Source organism: Pleurotus ostreatus (genome assembly GCF_014466165.1).
Source record: "Pleurotus ostreatus strain PC9 chromosome Unknown scaffold_10, whole genome shotgun sequence".
NCBI classification, from domain to species: domain Eukaryota; kingdom Fungi; phylum Basidiomycota; class Agaricomycetes; order Agaricales; family Pleurotaceae; genus Pleurotus; species Pleurotus ostreatus.
In genome coordinates this window covers 87,406-103,699 of record NW_023503165.1, presented here as the reverse complement: position 1 = coordinate 103,699, position 16,294 = coordinate 87,406, and the positions used below count along the sequence as shown (strand labels likewise).

General features: G+C 50.2%; 4 protein-coding genes across 4 annotated transcripts; 3 read left to right on the top strand and 1 right to left on the bottom strand.

The window, feature by feature from the left end:
* Positions 1-1,215: 1,215 nt before the first annotated feature.
* On the top strand, positions 1,216-3,794 carry PC9H_001784 (uncharacterized protein; the record flags this gene model as incomplete). Its single annotated transcript, XM_036771431.1, has 16 exons — positions 1,216-1,272; positions 1,331-1,423; positions 1,487-1,513; positions 1,566-1,643; positions 1,695-1,724; positions 1,774-1,938; positions 1,987-2,120; positions 2,180-2,353; positions 2,414-2,510; positions 2,564-2,691; positions 2,747-2,847; positions 2,906-3,043; positions 3,101-3,173; positions 3,227-3,317; positions 3,449-3,703; positions 3,759-3,794. 16 exons carry the CDS (start codon positions 1,216-1,218, stop codon positions 3,792-3,794), a joined length of 1,677 nt encoding a protein of 558 aa, XP_036626052.1.
* Positions 3,795-4,366: 572 nt separating this feature from the next.
* PC9H_001783 (uncharacterized protein) lies at positions 4,367-5,218 on the top strand (the record flags this gene model as incomplete). The annotated part of the gene is made up of 4 exons (XM_036771430.1): positions 4,367-4,499; positions 4,556-4,618; positions 4,673-4,809; positions 4,862-5,218. 4 exons carry the CDS (start codon positions 4,367-4,369, stop codon positions 5,216-5,218), a joined length of 690 nt encoding a protein of 229 aa, XP_036626051.1.
* A 606-nt stretch (positions 5,219-5,824) lies between these two features.
* Positions 5,825-12,620, top strand: PC9H_001782 (uncharacterized protein; the record flags this gene model as incomplete). The annotated part of the gene is made up of 12 exons (XM_036771429.1): positions 5,825-5,858; positions 5,920-6,010; positions 6,065-6,303; positions 6,359-6,552; positions 6,611-7,309; positions 7,364-7,498; positions 7,549-7,730; positions 7,780-10,850; positions 10,898-11,562; positions 11,619-11,758; positions 11,812-12,293; positions 12,340-12,620. The coding sequence occupies 12 exons, from the start codon at positions 5,825-5,827 to the stop codon at positions 12,618-12,620; spliced, it is 6,213 nt and encodes a 2,070-aa protein (XP_036626050.1).
* A 412-nt stretch (positions 12,621-13,032) lies between these two features.
* PC9H_001781 (uncharacterized protein) lies at positions 13,033-15,585 on the bottom strand (the record flags this gene model as incomplete). Its single annotated transcript, XM_036771428.1, has 15 exons — positions 13,033-13,190; positions 13,251-13,402; positions 13,455-13,534; positions 13,587-13,609; positions 13,661-13,760; positions 13,813-13,949; positions 14,007-14,355; positions 14,411-14,426; positions 14,483-14,532; positions 14,584-14,911; positions 14,964-15,091; positions 15,147-15,163; positions 15,215-15,221; positions 15,275-15,309; positions 15,366-15,585. 15 exons carry the CDS (start codon positions 15,583-15,585, stop codon positions 13,033-13,035), a joined length of 1,800 nt encoding a protein of 599 aa, XP_036626049.1.
* Positions 15,586-16,294: the final 709 nt, after the last annotated feature.

The window sequence follows — 16,294 nt, the reverse complement described above, 5'->3', positions numbered from 1 at the left end:
TAGATATGAGTTCAATGGGGTGCAAAAGGACAAGGATGACCATACCAATGACCAGAAAACAGATGGGAGAAGGGTGGGGCAGACACATGGGGTGCTGGACTATGGCAAGACGATGCACACGTGGTGAATAAGTGAAATGAACGAGGTGAACGCTCATCCTCAAGGCAAGTCTCCAGACAAGGCTCAGGCATGTTGTAGACGACGCCGGCACAGCGTTAAAGGTCGAGGCGACGGGGATGAATGGCTTGTATCGGCGAGAGTATAAGAGCCTGGAGGCAATTTGATACCAAGGCCTTCGGACGGGCGAGGGGATATATAACATGCCATGCGTATTGTGCATGTCATCGAACCAGGTTCAACCTGGAGAGCAGCACCGAGCCTCAAAGCCTTCGTCACGATTCTGCGCGGGCCGATATAGCCGATGATCTGAGGCCATGGCGGAAGATGCTGAGGGGGAGCTCGACGGCGGATGTTTAGACTCTGGACGTGATGAAGATGTTACTGGACAAGACTGGACGTCAACTGGACGCCTGTGGTCGTGTCCGTCGTGCACGGCGCAGCATGGTACATCATCATGAGGCCGACCGAATGGCGTAAACTGTCAGCGCTTCCAGGCAGCATCAAGGCATCAAGGCAATGTAGAGCACGCCCTCAGAGGTCATCATAAAGCATCATAGGTGCCGGTACCGATGCTTGGGTCCCGCCTCCCAAGTTGAAGACCCCGTGACACCGGAAACTGTGATCGAACCGTGACTTACCCCGGTGGATCTGGGCCCGAATGCCTCCTGCAAGTACTGCAAGTCATCTCTTCAACAATTATCTCTGCGAGGGCGATAACTTCGCTGTTAGAATGAGTCATATCATATTAGATCTTTTGCCGTGGACCTCTCATCAACTCTCACCCTCCCTAACGCCATCGTGGCATTACTGAAAAGCAGCCAGCCCGATTGCAGCCCGAGGCGGTTGTTCACGGGCCGAACAAAGTAGATTGTAGCACCTCCTACGATATTTCCCCGGGGCGCTCACAGCGCCGGACCTCCAAAACGTATCGTAGGGCCGTTCAGTGAGATAAAATGTCTTCAGGTGCGCGTATTATTACTGTATCACCCAAAATTCTGGCCACCGACTATGCAGTCTGGCCTTGACTCACGAACAGAGTTACAAACGAAAGGTTCTTGATCTCATCACGCGAAAATAGAACCATGCCCCACCCCCATGCGCCTCGGTGTTGTACCTAGGTTTAGCGAGTCTGGGGGTCTGGTGACCGGGTTCGTGTGTGGGTATCAATGGAAACTATTATTATCATTGGTCCGCTAAATCTCATATATAGCCCGCTATAACGGAAGGTATATTTTGGACGGTCTTCCTTGCCCTTCTGCGAGCGAGCGCAAAAAATCGACATACCTCAGCCATGGCGAAAGGCGTGCGCAGTTGCATATTTTTCGTTCTTCTTGACGAGTTACTGATGTAGATCTTGTGGATTTAGTATAATGCTGCGATTGCTTCGAATCCGGTGAGCTTTATTGCTCGTATGACTACCGATAACAACTTACCACTTCCTACAGTATGTCGTGGGCTCCTTTGCCTGCATCGGAGGTGCCCTCTTCGGTTTCGACATCTCGTCGATGTCGGCCGTCCTCAGTGTACGTACACTTTGCCTCTTTTGAAGACTGGTGGCCGACGTCGTCTTCTAGAACTCTGCGTACAGCCGCACATTCGGCAATGTGAGCTTTGGATCTGAGTCGTAGATTTCCTTCGCTAAAGGAGTGTTAGCCCGACCCGAATGCCCAAGGCGCTATCGTAGCTTCTATGCCCGCTGGTTCTTTAGTCGGCGCCCTCGCTGTGACACAACTCGCCGATCGCCTGGGTAGAAAGAGGACAATCATTCTCGCCGGTATAATCTGGGTTATCGGCTCGATCTTGCAATGTGCTGCACAAGTCAGTTTATCCCCTTTCTGCCCCCTTGTACTACTAATCGTTTTGCAGAACCGTGGAATGCTTGTCGTTGGCCGCATTATCTCTGGTCTCTCAGTCGGTATATCGAGTGCCATCGTGCCTATTTATCAGTCCGAAATCACCGCGCCATCAATCCGCGGGAGAATGGTTTCGTTGCAGCAATGGTACGCCGTGTTTTTCAGGGAGCTCGACTTGCAGAAGCTGACGGTCTTCGGCGTAATAGGTCTATTACCTGGGGTATTCTCATTCAATACTTCATTGCTTTTGGATGTTCCTATATCAATGGGACTGCCTCTTTCCGTATTCCATGGGGTCTTCAGATGATACCCGCCATCATCCTGAGTCTCGGTATGACAATGTTCCCAGAGAGCCCTCGTTGGCTCTTTGATCAGGGACGGTGAGCAACTCCCGCTTCCTTGGTGATGAAGACACTCACCCCTCTCCCGCTCTTTCTTAGTGAAGAGGAAGCGTTGGAGATCCTTGCTGACCTTCACGGTGGAGGAGATACATCCAACGAGCTCGTCGTACTCGAGTTCGAGGAAATCAAGCAACAAGTAGTGCATTTCGGCGTTGGCAAGCGGTCGTCTTCTAACTCGTAACCTCGTAGGTCTACTTCGAGCGCCAAGAAGGCGCCAAATCCTACCTCGATTTGCTCAAACCTGGCATATTCCGCCGCGTCGTACTGGGAACCTCTCTGCAGATGTGGTCCCAGCTGTCCGGCATGAACATCATGATGTACGTCAGACCCACTATCGGTCCGATGGACTTGCGTTCATGTATCTTTTTCAAGGTACTACATCATCTATGTTTTCCAAGGTGCCGGTCTGACCGGACGGCGCGGCAACCTCATCGCCGATTCCGTTCAATATGTCCTCAACGTGGCTTTCACCAGTGATTATGAGTTTGCTTCTCATTCGCTCGCACGTGCTGACGCCTAGGCCCCTTCAAGTACCTGCTATCTATTACATTGACCGATGGGGTCGTCGACCCATGCTATTGATAGGAACGTGCCTCATGGGATTCTGGCTGATGCTCGTTGGAGGTCTACAGGCTAGATTCGGACACTGGGGAACGATTGATGACAGCGGTATGTCTCTCGCCGTTGCATGCTGGCGAAACCAATAGTTTGACGATGTCCTCTTAGCTGTGTGGGTCATCGAGAACAACGACGCCGCGACGAAAGCTATCATTGTATGTTCATACTTCTTCGTCTGCAGGTAAGCATTGCTTCTCTTGTTCCCTCACTACCAATCCTGAGCACCTCGCGAAGCTTCGCTATCACTATGGGACCCGTGTCGTGGACGTACCCCGCCGAAATATTCCCCATGAAAGTCAGAGGGAAAGCTGTCTCAATCTCCACGGTTCGTATGGTTGCCCTTCAAGCGCAAGCGCACTACCTACTGACAATCGCCGACACATTCCCTGTGTATTCATAGGCCGTGAGTACCCATGATCCCCTCCACCACGTTTCTCTCACGAGTCATATTTTTAGGCCAACTGGACCTTTAACTTTGTCCTCGCTTGGGCCGTCCCTCCCGGGCTTGCTAATATTGCGTGGAAGACTTACTTCATCTTTGGCACGTTCAACTTCGCCGCCATGATTCACATATTTTTCATGTTCCCCGAAACAAAGCAACGTACCCTGGAGGAAGTCGAAGAAATTTTCACCCAAGGCCACCTATTCTCAGCTTGGAAGATCGGAAGCGATGTGGGGGCTAAGACGGTCGCCGATGTGAAGAAGCCGACGGTCAGTACCTACCAAACACCGTACCGTGAAATCCTTCTAATTCGCATTGCGATAGGATGAACACTCTGTCGATGAGAAGAACTCCGCCTGATGTTAATGATGTCTTTATGCTCTCACGCTGTACTGCTAAGTTTTATACGAATGATTTCGATTATCTCGCGTTTGGCATGATTGTAAGATTTTGAGCAGAATTTCTATGGAGCAAGTTGGACTAATGGCCGAGTGGGATATGTTAAAAAGCTCGAGATTTACAGACGGCGTTGATTATGACCAACTACAAAATACCATTTACTTGGTATCTACACCTTCACGCTCCACGATCTCCAGCTACAGCTGATACCCGCCTCTTAGGATCGTGCTGTCCGACCTCTAAAACGGACTGTTCATATAGATGGAGCAGTTTAGAAGGCCGCGCTCTTTCGCTATTCGAATCTATGGTACATTTGAGGCGCAACAAATCTTTGGTGTACGGCAAGATCGTATACTGTTAGCTAAGTGTCCACCCTGCCCACTGTGGTTAGTGGTGAGAGTACACCCACCATCGATGGCTCAGCAGGATGCCCCTGAGTTGTGATGGTAGTCACGGGTGACGGGACCCGCACGGGACCAAAGTTGAAACCGAAGGGGCGCTGAAGCGCCACACATAGGTCAACTTCAACCACCATGTCGATGGACGCTCTTCGACTCGAGGACCTATATATTACTGATCCGAACCAGCGACGCTACTGGTACACATTCTTTAGCGAGCAAACAGACTCGGCAGAGGCACGCCTTCTCGCCTGGTCATCAGTTACTGGTTGAGTGACTCAAGTCGAATGGCGGTGTAGATCGATGTCATGGAGTGTTGCTTAGGCCTCGAACGGGGAGAACTAGACGTTAGCAATAAATCCTGCCCCATCTCTCGTTCCGTTATCTGTACGTGATATTCAGTTCGTGCTCGCTCAAGCTGGTACACTAATGACTTCTTAGTGCGCGGTGAAATGATTCTATCCCTCCAGCGAGCAGAATGGGCGATGTTCCCTGACGAAGAAACAATCAAGGTACTGGGAGCAAACCTTCTGAAAAACGGCGAACGCGCAACGGATGACCGCCTCAACTGGGAGACGGTAAGTGGCAAGAACCTCTTGCTAGATCCGTAGCTGACCGCCAAGATGATAGATTTTCCCGATCCAGCCGGAATATACATACACCCTTTACTTCAACCCGGATGTTATCAACATCCAGTCGGTTCGTGGGCCTTGCAAGTCGGGAGAAACGTTAATTACAAGCTCAGTTCACCCCGCACTGACCCTCGCCTCCATCACTCGATTCACTCTTGCCCGTCTCAGGAAGAAAAATCTTTCGAAGATATGCTCTGCGGTTCTGGAAAGCAACAAAATATATCTTACCACACTTCTTCGGAGGTCGTTCATTGAGCAGGACATGACGCTTCATCGACCGGTTCCCAGTGACATTATGGATGACGTTGAATATGGTACTCCGGAGAAACCAACCCGTTGCCATTTAACCTATTAGATCATGTGTAAGATCCCTGTGTAAATTACTTGAATTCAGTAGATTACTTGAATTCATGACCATGGACGTCTGAACGCGTGGCTTGCTCGTGACCATATTGACGTGACTCGATCTCGAACCACCATGTCTTTCCGGCCATGAAGCATCAGCTTCAGCACCCATTCGATGCGTGTAGTATTATGCCCTAAACCGTTTCACTGACAATCGTCACATGGCACAATGCCAGTGTTATTCGGCACAAATCTTCATTTCGCTTCACAAGAGAGCATATGCTCAGGCTCGATGCCGGAACCCCCCAGTATGGCCGAGGGAATGGGGGGGGGGTGATGTCGATGAGGGTTCAATTAGTACGGGGCTGTGAGCCAATGTTGATCAGCCAGCTCCCCGAAGACAGTTGGTTCTCTTCTTTTCGTGCCAATTCCGTGCCTTGACGTCTTTGAAGAAAGGGACCACCCCGAATAAGCCACGCGTGGATGGTGTAGGCCATTGAGTAGGTCCTTGTGACTAGGTTCGTGTTCAATGCACCATTTCGACGTCCTTGCGGATTGGCTCACGCTTTACCTCTCTTATCGTTCTCGCCAGATTCCACGAAAGTGGGGTCGGAGGATGATTCTGGTCGAACGTTGCTTGTCACGGAAGAGCAACTCTCCGAAATGCTGTACCCATATTGCCCCAACCAGGCCAATGCTTTTTCTGTATAGATCTTCGCCCTCGCATTGCGTCCGAAACATCACACGTACGAATCATCTCGATTATCGATGGACGTCATTCCACATTGGATGCAAGAGCTTCGTCTCTCATATAAACGTGCCCCACATATGCCGAAGGAACATCATAATTTCTGAGCACTATCATGACAACGGAAATTGTAGGCTCACTCCCCGTCAAGCACAACGTCGACCCCAACGGGTCGCTAGGCATTGATGTACCACTTATGCTTCCACCAGCTAAGATGGCACCTAATCTCACGGTCTCCTACCACTCGGCTGCAAACAACGCGTCTGTCATCGGTGTCGGTTGGACCATTAAAGGCGCATCATACATCGAGCGTGTTCCGGCTACCATAGCCCAGGACCAACTACGAGGTTCGTTCGAGCACACGTTAACTCTTCGTTCTGAATCTAACGGTCACTTCACTAGGATCTGTTAATTACGACCAGAACGATAGGTTTGCACTTGATGGACAACGCCTGATCTCCATCGGCAATAACGAGTATCGATATGAACTCGAAACATGGTCCAAAGTTGTGGCACGCGGCTCTGACGCGTCGAACCCCGACTCTTGGGTGGAGTATCTCCCTGACGGCACCCAACGAACATTTGGAAATACTTCGGTGAGTTTATACGTCCTATACCTGTACCCTGCTTGCCGCATACTTAGGGATTTCCTAGGATTCCAACATCAAGGCCGCTGGCGGAAACGGCACTAGGGTCTGGGCGGTGACCCAAAATATTGATCCTTTCAAAAACTATGTCTCCTACTCGTACATCAACGACACCGCCAACGGCGCCTTCTACCTTGATCAAGTCAATTATGGTGGTAACCAGGCCGTCAGCATGGCTCACCAGCGCAACGTCAAGTTCACTTACGCCGACCGCCCTGATACGAAAGTCAGGTATTTGGGAGGGTACAAGATCGCGATGCTGAAACGGTTATCAACTGTCACCTCGTCTATCAACAATGCAGTCGTTCACACTCACGTGTTGAACTATGATTCTGCGCCTCTCAGCGGCGTCAGCCGTCTGAATTCGATTTCCATCAGAGACGCCTCTGGCAACCAAGTTCGACCAGTAAAGTTCAACTGGGTCGATAGTAACCCGGCCATCTTCGGCGACCTGAAGGCGCCTACGACGATTAATCCCCAAGATCCCGATGCTCAAGTAATGCCAATGGACGTTCATGCCACAGGTAGAACCGACTTAGTTGTCTCGTCGAAGCGTTTCCAAGGGTCGCAGAAGCTACATCTCGACGTATATCGCTCGGACGCGAATGGTGTGATAGCGTCCACTCCCGAGTCTACGTTAGATGGTATCGACTATCCAACGCAACTTCTTCCACTCGACTTTAACGGAGATGGTCGCAATGACTTGGTAAGTTGTCACCACAACTTCGAGATATTTTATCTTGTTAACACTGCAATGAAGCTCCATATCACCACGTCCATGTCCTCACATACCCTGACCGTCTTACTATCTACGCCAAGCGGATATCAAGCTCAGACCCCCCTGTCGTTCACTCCTGAATACATTGGCGGTTCCTTCCATATTGGTGACTTTGAGGTGAGAGCGCTTCATATTTGTTACCGTCGGTCTGACATTAGCGGGATTAGGCGAATGGACGCGTTGGCCTCTGCTATATATACCAAGTGTGGAAGAATGGGGGTCCTCAACTGCGCTTCATCCAGTTCGTGTCCGACGGGCAGAAGTTCACTGCCCTGCCGCCGCAGGATGGCCTAACAGGGGTTAGCTTCAGTTCAATCAAAGTGGTTGTGGGCGACCTCAATGGAGACCAGTGAGTCCTCCGTCTGGAGAGTGCGGTCCTATATTGACATCCATTCAAGCGCTGAGGATGTCTTTATCATGTATTCGGCGTTCAAAAACGGTGGAAACAAAGTTCAAATAGAACTTTTGCAGTCAGATTCGAACGGCCGGCTCCAGTATCGAAGTGATAAGCCGCTTCTATCTGTTGCGGAGAGTATCTACTGGACAAACAACATCAACTTCCTCCCGTACTCGGCCGACGAAGACGGAAAGACCAGTCTCCTTGTCGTATCACCGGATATCAATAGCAACTTACAGCTTCAAATGATTCGCAGCTCAGGGCCCACTCTACTCCCTCCATCATCTCCTATCGCTACCAGTATTGCGTACAACGGGAATGTGACGCTCGCAAAAACGTCTTCGACTACCGCCATTGATCTCGTCAACACGTTCAATAAGCAGTTTGCCAGTCCGCCCCAGACTGAAGTCACGGTTATGCGATTCTTCAACGATACCTTTACTATCTTGAGCAACGTGAAACAGCCGGGCGTAACGTCTAGCTTCGTTACCTGGGCCGATTTGCGGGGTATAGGTCGATCTGATTGCCTTCTAGGCACCGCTGACCACACTGGCACAATCACTATCAAGCCGATGCCATCTTCTGCTTCCCAGCCTCCCGACTTCATCTCCGGCTACGAAAACGGCCTAGGAGCGAAGCTATCTGTATCATACTCCTCCCTCAGTGACCCAAATACGTATACGACAGATTCCACGGACACGTCCGGCTCTCCTGTGGTGGCAGTCAATGCCATGGCGCGGAACGTCTCTTTCACTGCCAACCTATCGTCGTCGTCAGTTTCCCAGTCTTCGGCCCATACTCGATCACAAATCGTCTACTTCCCATCCTATGTCGTCAAGCAGCTCAAGCACACGCCATATGCCGCGAGGCCGGACATCGTTGATGAGAGCGATTACACGTACAAGACTGCACGATATGGATTCGACGGTCGAGGATGGCTAGGATTCGAGACCATTACGAAAACGGCGCCGTCTCTTGGCTCATCAACGGCGACGAATTATCACCAACAGTTCCCCTTGATCAATCAACAAAAGCAGATTCGAGTCACAGACACGCCTTCCAGCAAGGTGCTGCAAGTGACCGACAATACATGGCAAGCGACTCCAGGGAATAACAATAAGAACCAGTTTGTCAGCCTATCGAAAGTGAAGGAGAGTAACTACGAAGGCGGGAGCATCGCATATGAAGTTAATGTCGACTACGCACACGACAATTACGGCAACGTTACCTCTATGACCACCCAAGTCCCACAAACAGGAGCGCCTGCGCTGACGATCACCTGCACGTTCAGTAACGATACCGCGGCTTGGGTTCTTGGACAGAAAACTCTCGAAAAGGTCACTTCGGGATCCACTATTCTGAGGCAAACAAAGCGAAAATTTCACCCAGGTTCGCTGATCGCAACAGAGCAAAGTCAGTGGGCTGCAGACGACACTTGGTCTACACAATCTTTTGAGTTCGATTCCACTGGAAATGAAACCACTGTCAAGGGCCCAGGACAGGCGCTCAGGAAGTTTACGTATGATTCGACATCTACCAACCTTGCCTCCTCGTCTGTGTACACCTCCGCTGACAATATCTTAACCGAGACTGCCGTTTTTGATCTCGTATCGGGGAAACCACTCTCGACCACCACTCCTAACGGTGACACCACTGCGATCGTATACGATGTTCTGGGACGCGCCACACAAATATCGATCGGCAGCCAGGAGTCCGGGATGAAAGTTATCGAGAAGCAAGCCTACGAAACGGATGGTACCAACTTCTACCACATCGAGTATACCGACAGCGATGACAGCGGACAGGATGTCTGGTTCAAAGTGATCAACCACCTCGACGGTATGAGTCGTGTGTGGAGGAGAGAAGTGCCTCGCCCTGACGATCCTAGTATAATGACATACTCGGATGTCGAATATGATGGTGCTGGACGGATCATCAAACGGGCGCGCGACTATGTAGCAGGTACCTCACCTGCATATGCCACTTTCCAATACGATTCACTATCGCGCTTGACCAGTCAATCACTTCCTCCTGCCGCTTCGGACGTGGCCTCAATTAGCTCTACGTTCACCTATTCCTTCGTCGCCGGCATTATGCACGCCAAAGAGACACGGTCCGATGGCCAAGGCAGTAATACGGTAGCTACCACGCGAGAAATCACTTATCTCCCGAACCCCGAGCCCTCGGCTACCAAACTCACTAAATCATTCGTCACTGCTTCCGTTAATGAACTCAATCAGCCGGTGAAGACAGTATTCGATGGGCTTGGGCGGCCTATCTCGATTAGTGATCCTTCTGGCAACACCCTTCTGCTCGGATGGGATGGTCTTGATCGTGCCATCACTCGCCAAATCTCTAACTCTGACAGCGGGGCGGCGAAGGACATTCAAAAAACTTCGGCAACCTATGAAGACGACCTGGGGAAAGTGACGATTAAGAATGAACTAACTGGCACTAGCTCTGTCGTTCAGTCTGATTGGGCCAATCGGCCTTTGTCCAAGGTGACTGCTGAGGACTCGTTCACGTTCGTCTACGATACCGGCGGCAAGTACACCAAGGAAAACCTTGTCTCTGTCACATCTACAAAGGGCATCGGATACAAGTTCGATTACGACCAACGGGGGAACCTTACATCTTCCATACTCACGATCGATTCACAAGATTACCCCTCCTCGTATAAATGGTCAACCAGCAGGGAGCTTCTTCAAACTACCAATCCCGACGGCACAGTCATGACTCGCACTATGTACTCTGACGGTGCGACTGTCAAACGAGTTGAACTCACTGATACAAGTAAAGCCGTTCGGGCATGGGTCAATCTTAGCGACTACAACGACGTGGTGAATCGGCCCCTTGTCTGTGAATTTGGCAATGGAATCACCTCTACATCCAAGCTAGCCGACAATGGGTCATTGGTTGACATGTCGCTCGCAAAAGGGGGTTCAACGATACATCAACAAAGTTGGAAAATTGATTCATTTAGCCGCATCAATCGCTATGATTCCATCAGAGGTGGTCAAGGTCTACAAGCGCAGGCCTCTTCCAGCCATACCTTTACCTATGATGACGCTGGTGAGTAGTAATATCTAGATAAACTAAGCCATACTCATCATTCGCAGGTCAACTCTCCGGACGTGTCCCCGATGCGGGTTCTGCCACCGGCAACGCAGAGTCGTATGCATACGATAATTGTGGCAACATTCAGTCTAAAGGTGGCAAGACATTTGTTAACAAAGGATGGCAACTCGATCAGATCAGGGACACGAACACTGGAGCTACCGAGTTCACGTTCCAGTACTCAGTGGACGGCCACTTGACCTCGAAAGTAGACGGTACTGGAAAGGAGACGGCGTCGATGCAGTACGACTCAGAAGGCCACCTCATTGCATTGAATAAGACCAGTTTCGTTTACGATTACGGCGGTCGCCTTGTCAAGGCGGTTCTACCAAATGGCGACATCAGGATCTACCCCAGCCACACTTACGAGGTCGACATTGCGGCTTCAGGCGATAAGACCCACTCTGCTTACCTCGTCCACGGATACCGACGCGCGGCATTGTCTACCTCAGCGACATCGTCGAGCGTGAATTACTTCCACACCGATCATCTAGGCAGTACCATTGCCGTATCCGACGCCAATGGTGGGATTATTACCGAGTATTCGTACGACTCTTTCGGGCAGGCAACAGTGACCTCCGGTAATGATGTTTCTCGCTATAAATTCTCCGGAAAAGAAATGTTCGACGGCATCTACTATTTCGGCTCTCGTTTCTATGATCCCGACGTGAGCAACCTTCCTATTGGCACAGTATTGTTGCTTACCCATATTTAATCCTCTAGACGGGTCGTTTCTTAACGCTAGATAGCTATCCCGTCGATGTTCAAAATGCTACGCCCTCGACGTTCAACATGTACTCATTCTCTCGTAACGACCCTATGAACTTCATAGACTTGAATGGAAATGTCCCTTGGTGGCATTGGTACGTATGATTGCTTAACTTCATGTTTTACCACCACTGACTCTTTCATTTAGGCTTGTTGACGCTGTCCTGATAGCCGTTGGCGTCGCTCTCCTGTTTGTCCCCGGGGTCAACGCCATTGTCGTTGGTGTCATGGCGGTTGTGACTGGGGCCTTGATTGGAGGTGGGTTGGCTGGTGCAATGTACGACGTGAAAGCACAAATATCCGGTAAATCGGACGACAAAGCCTGGGGTATGGCGGTTGGCTTGGGGGCTTTGTTCGGAGGAATCAGCGGAGGTCTCTCTGCTGGCGTGGATGCCCTTCTACCCGCGGTGACCTTCATTGATATCTCTTCGAATATGGGAGCAATCGGGGCGCGAATGGTAGCTGGCTGGGTTGTCAAGACCGTGGCCAGAGTTGCCATCAAGACAGCCGTCGACACTGGTCTCGGCGTGCTGAAGCAGATGTCGGCAAATGGGATTGAAGGTAAACGTTGGGACGAAGGCCTCGGAGACGCCGCCGCCTCAAGTGCTCTTTCTGGGTTCGCATCAGCTGGTGCGTACTCGACGCTGAAGCTTTTGAACCTTAAGCTGACCCTCAGCAAATTCGACAGCCAAGGGCGAAGCAGTCGCATTCCTCAAGCCGATCAAAGGCAGCGGATTGCGGCTCAAATTCTGGAAGAACAGAAACTGGAAAGTCTACCGAGTTGCTGACGCAGAGAAGATGTCAGGATTGGGCAAGCTCGCCAAAAGTCCTGAGTATCCTATCTCATCCTCCGAGCCCAAGCTTCTCAGCTATAAGTCCCTCAGCGAGTTTGGCGATAGTTTCGCGGCGCCATCATCTTCACGATTCATCCCTGTGGGGCACATTAGTGGTTTGTAGCGTACTGTGGAGTTCATGGTGTAGAAATAGCTATTCCGAAATCAATATTTCGTTCGCAAATCTAGAACTTGGCAGGGAGTGGATCCTTCATGTCGATTTCGATTCTGAACTCCCTAACTACTTGCGTCACGTAAATTTTTCGTGTTTGCGCACAGAACACGCTCAACAACAGGTCGTTATGCCCCCATCGTACCGGAGGGCTCCAACAGGTTGTCGTTGAAGGTATTGTCTGTCTGAGGAGAAGCTCACTGAAACTCCAATCTTGACGCCGGTAGGCTGCATTTGCAATCCACATAGAAAATGCTACACAAGCTGGTGTATTCGAAGGCAACGCTAAAATTCAATAATCGGGATTTTCATCGACAATTTTATCAGTGCATAATTGTCAAGGAATCAAGGAAGCCTCTCTGAATCAACGCTTTTCATCAAGGTGCCCCTCCGCCATGTTGTTCAGTTCGTCTTCATGTCGATCCAAGTCTCTAACTAACCACCAGAGGATCACACCAGAGATAGTGGCGATAACGGCCATTGTTCCGTAATTCCAAACCAACAAAGGATCGGCGGATAACGCTATCAGATCCTGGTAAGCACTGGGAAGGGACAGCCTGAGCAGATACGTAGGGTCCTCACCAACAAAGGCTTCACCTAAAGCCGATGCGATGGCTGAAGCGAAAAGGAAGACAGCCATGACGAGGGAACGCATATTCTTGGGCGCCTTTGTAAACGCATACTCCAACCCAGTGATAGATGCAAAGATTTCGCTGAATGCTATCAAGATATACCTAGGAGCCAGAGATCAGTGTAGATTACGAGGTTTACACCAAGCTAGCTTACGATCCAGATTGAATCCAAACGTTCAGAGGAGATACATTCGGCGCCTTGCAGTCAGCAGCGAAATTCCCACACGGGCTTGTCTACATCCAGGTTGAAATTTAGGTGAGGTATATCTGGGCACGAATCACTTACCTTGTATATGTAATGCTGGACAACTAATTGCCTTGTTATCAAAGACCGTCAATGCAGATATGTAGTTGACGTACCTGCTGCCCAGATCATCGCTGCGGCGCCCGTGAAGAATCCAGCGGTTATCTTCTTTAGGGCGCTGAAATTGATCCCTAATCGCCTGAGACCTGGATAAATCTTAAAGGGGTCGTTGATGTTACATCTACCAAAAAGAGAAGCCCAGACATACGAAGCGGTCAAAGATAGGAATGAAAATAATCAAAGCCAAGGGATCGAGGTTTGACAGGATATCGTTGGGCAAACCGTGCGTCGACATCGTGGCGGCCTGCGATGTCAGATTGTTGTTCAATTGGTTGTATGTGAGCCCTATGATCAGATTACCAGTAAGCAGACGCTCTTGACAGATTGTTATATCATACTTACAATAAAGCGGGAACCAACAGAATACACTGCACGCCTTCAATCCACGGCGGACTTCATCCACCCATATATCGTCGAATGTCATCCAGCGAGGCTTTTCATTGCCTCGGGCAACAACGTTGCTGGGTTTGGCGTTCTCCCAGAAGTCGTCGGCTGTCAATTGGCGGAAGGTTTTCACGGGATTGAAGCTCCAGCGGCCCCGAGCCGCGTATCGCCAAAGGCGAAGAGCCGTAGCTAAGACCGATCCAGTTGGAGGCGATCGGATGTACCGCTTGCGGCCGACGAAAAGGGCAATGGGCGAAATCATGAACACTACCGTAGGTAGAGTATAGGCCAGCCAGAATCCAATGTACTAGGTTTAATTCCGTTAATAATCGCCGATCAATTCACTCATATGTCGGGTTTACCTTCTCAGCATACGTCCTAGTATAAGTGGCGTAAGCTGTCGAAGCGTTAATCGAGGGACAAAGTGGACATACATTGTGATTTGCCCGATGAGCGCCCCAATATTGATAAATAGATAGAAGTACTGATTCACAGTTAGTACTTCGGTGACACGATGAACACCAGTAACACTGACCATATATATCCTTGAAACCGTCAATGCGGGATCAACGATGACTCTTTCGCCGCTCGCTCTGGTAACAACGAATAATTTGGTGCGCCTGTACTGTTCAGCTACGAGTGGTGATATGTTTGCTTTGAATCCTCCGGCGCCTAGGCCCATAACGATCAAAGCAACGACGAAGGCGCCTATAGCGCCTGGTTTATCGATGACACCAGGGACGCCAGAGACAATGAGGATGATGTGTCCAATGATTGACAGTCCAACGGACCAACACACGGTCTCGTATCGGCCTAGCCTAGTGTCGGCAATGAAGGCACCTATCAACGGAGTGATATAGCACCTGCCACGGAGTCATTGGTACCCGAGCATCATGAGGTAGTCACAAAACAAACCAGAACTGGAAAAATGTTGAAAGCCCAGTCGAAGTTCGCTGGCCAAGGCCAAGAGCACCAGATTGCCCAATGGGCCCTCCAGCGCCAGTATGAGAACCATCAGGTAAAGGTTGTTGGATGTAGTTCGTCTAGTTCCGAGTCCCATATTAAATAACATCGAGGACTTTTCCGAAAATGACGTACAAAGACCACGGTACTTCCTTTGATGGTGTGAGCCCACAGATATTTGTCGAAGCATTAGAGGACATTACCGTAGAACTAGGTAAGACGGATCAGGGATATAAAGAGAGTTTGAACGATGGAATTCGTACCGAAAACCGTTCGGCTAATTCAACCAGCGCAATCACTTCATCGCCGTGCGGAGATCAGTAATAGTGCAGCGAAATGCGGACCTATCCTTACTGTAGGCATTCCACGGGATCGTATCAGCCACCCTTCTCAGCGTTAATCTTTCTTCTTCAGTAGGAAAATCGAGGCCATCATGAATCCCATCAAGTTGGTGGTTGACGTCTTGGTCGATGGACTGCTCCGAGGAAGTCCGCTTCTCGTTGATCTTGCCCTCGTCTTGGTTAGCTTCCGCTAGACCAGCGACTAACGCAGTATCTCGCTCGAGACCAGCCATGGTGTTGAAGATGGGGAGGTGGGTTCAGAAAAAGCCACGGTTGAGCTTATATGCAAGAACCGGCACGCCACCCGTCCCACTTCTTAGGATAGGTGGCGATTGCGCCAGTGAGGTCAGGAAGTAGCATGTGGCTTTGCGATACGGTTCCACATTCATTGGTCACTAATAATACCCATGCGAAGAACCGAGTCGGCAAGCGATAATCCGAAGATAATGGGATCAAGGGGTTCTCGTGGGTAGCTGGAATCTGGTGCCAGGTATGTCTCATTGTAGCATCAATATTTTTGCCAACCATCAGTGATACAGCAACGCGGGGAAACAAGACCTACAGACAGTGGTAAGTACCATGTGATGATAAGAAGCGGGGTGAGTTATAATTAGAGAGGTACGACGAACCTCAATTAATACAGCTCAGGCGAAATACGTCTGAACGAAGGTCTAAGGTCAGTGTCGGAGGGTCGTTTTGCGTTGCTCAGACTGGTGCCCTCGGCCCATCGACATCGACATTGCTATACCGCAGCGGGAGGGACCAGGCGCCGTGGCTCGAGTTCATTCCAGAGTTACGCCTACTCCTGGGTTTACAATCGGCTGCGATTGATTATCAGGAGGTCCAGAAATGATGAGGCGTTTCTACTCATTCGTCTTTCTATGGCGCAACACACCTAATCACCACCGATTTGGACAGTTTAAGAAAAAATACGTGGAAGGT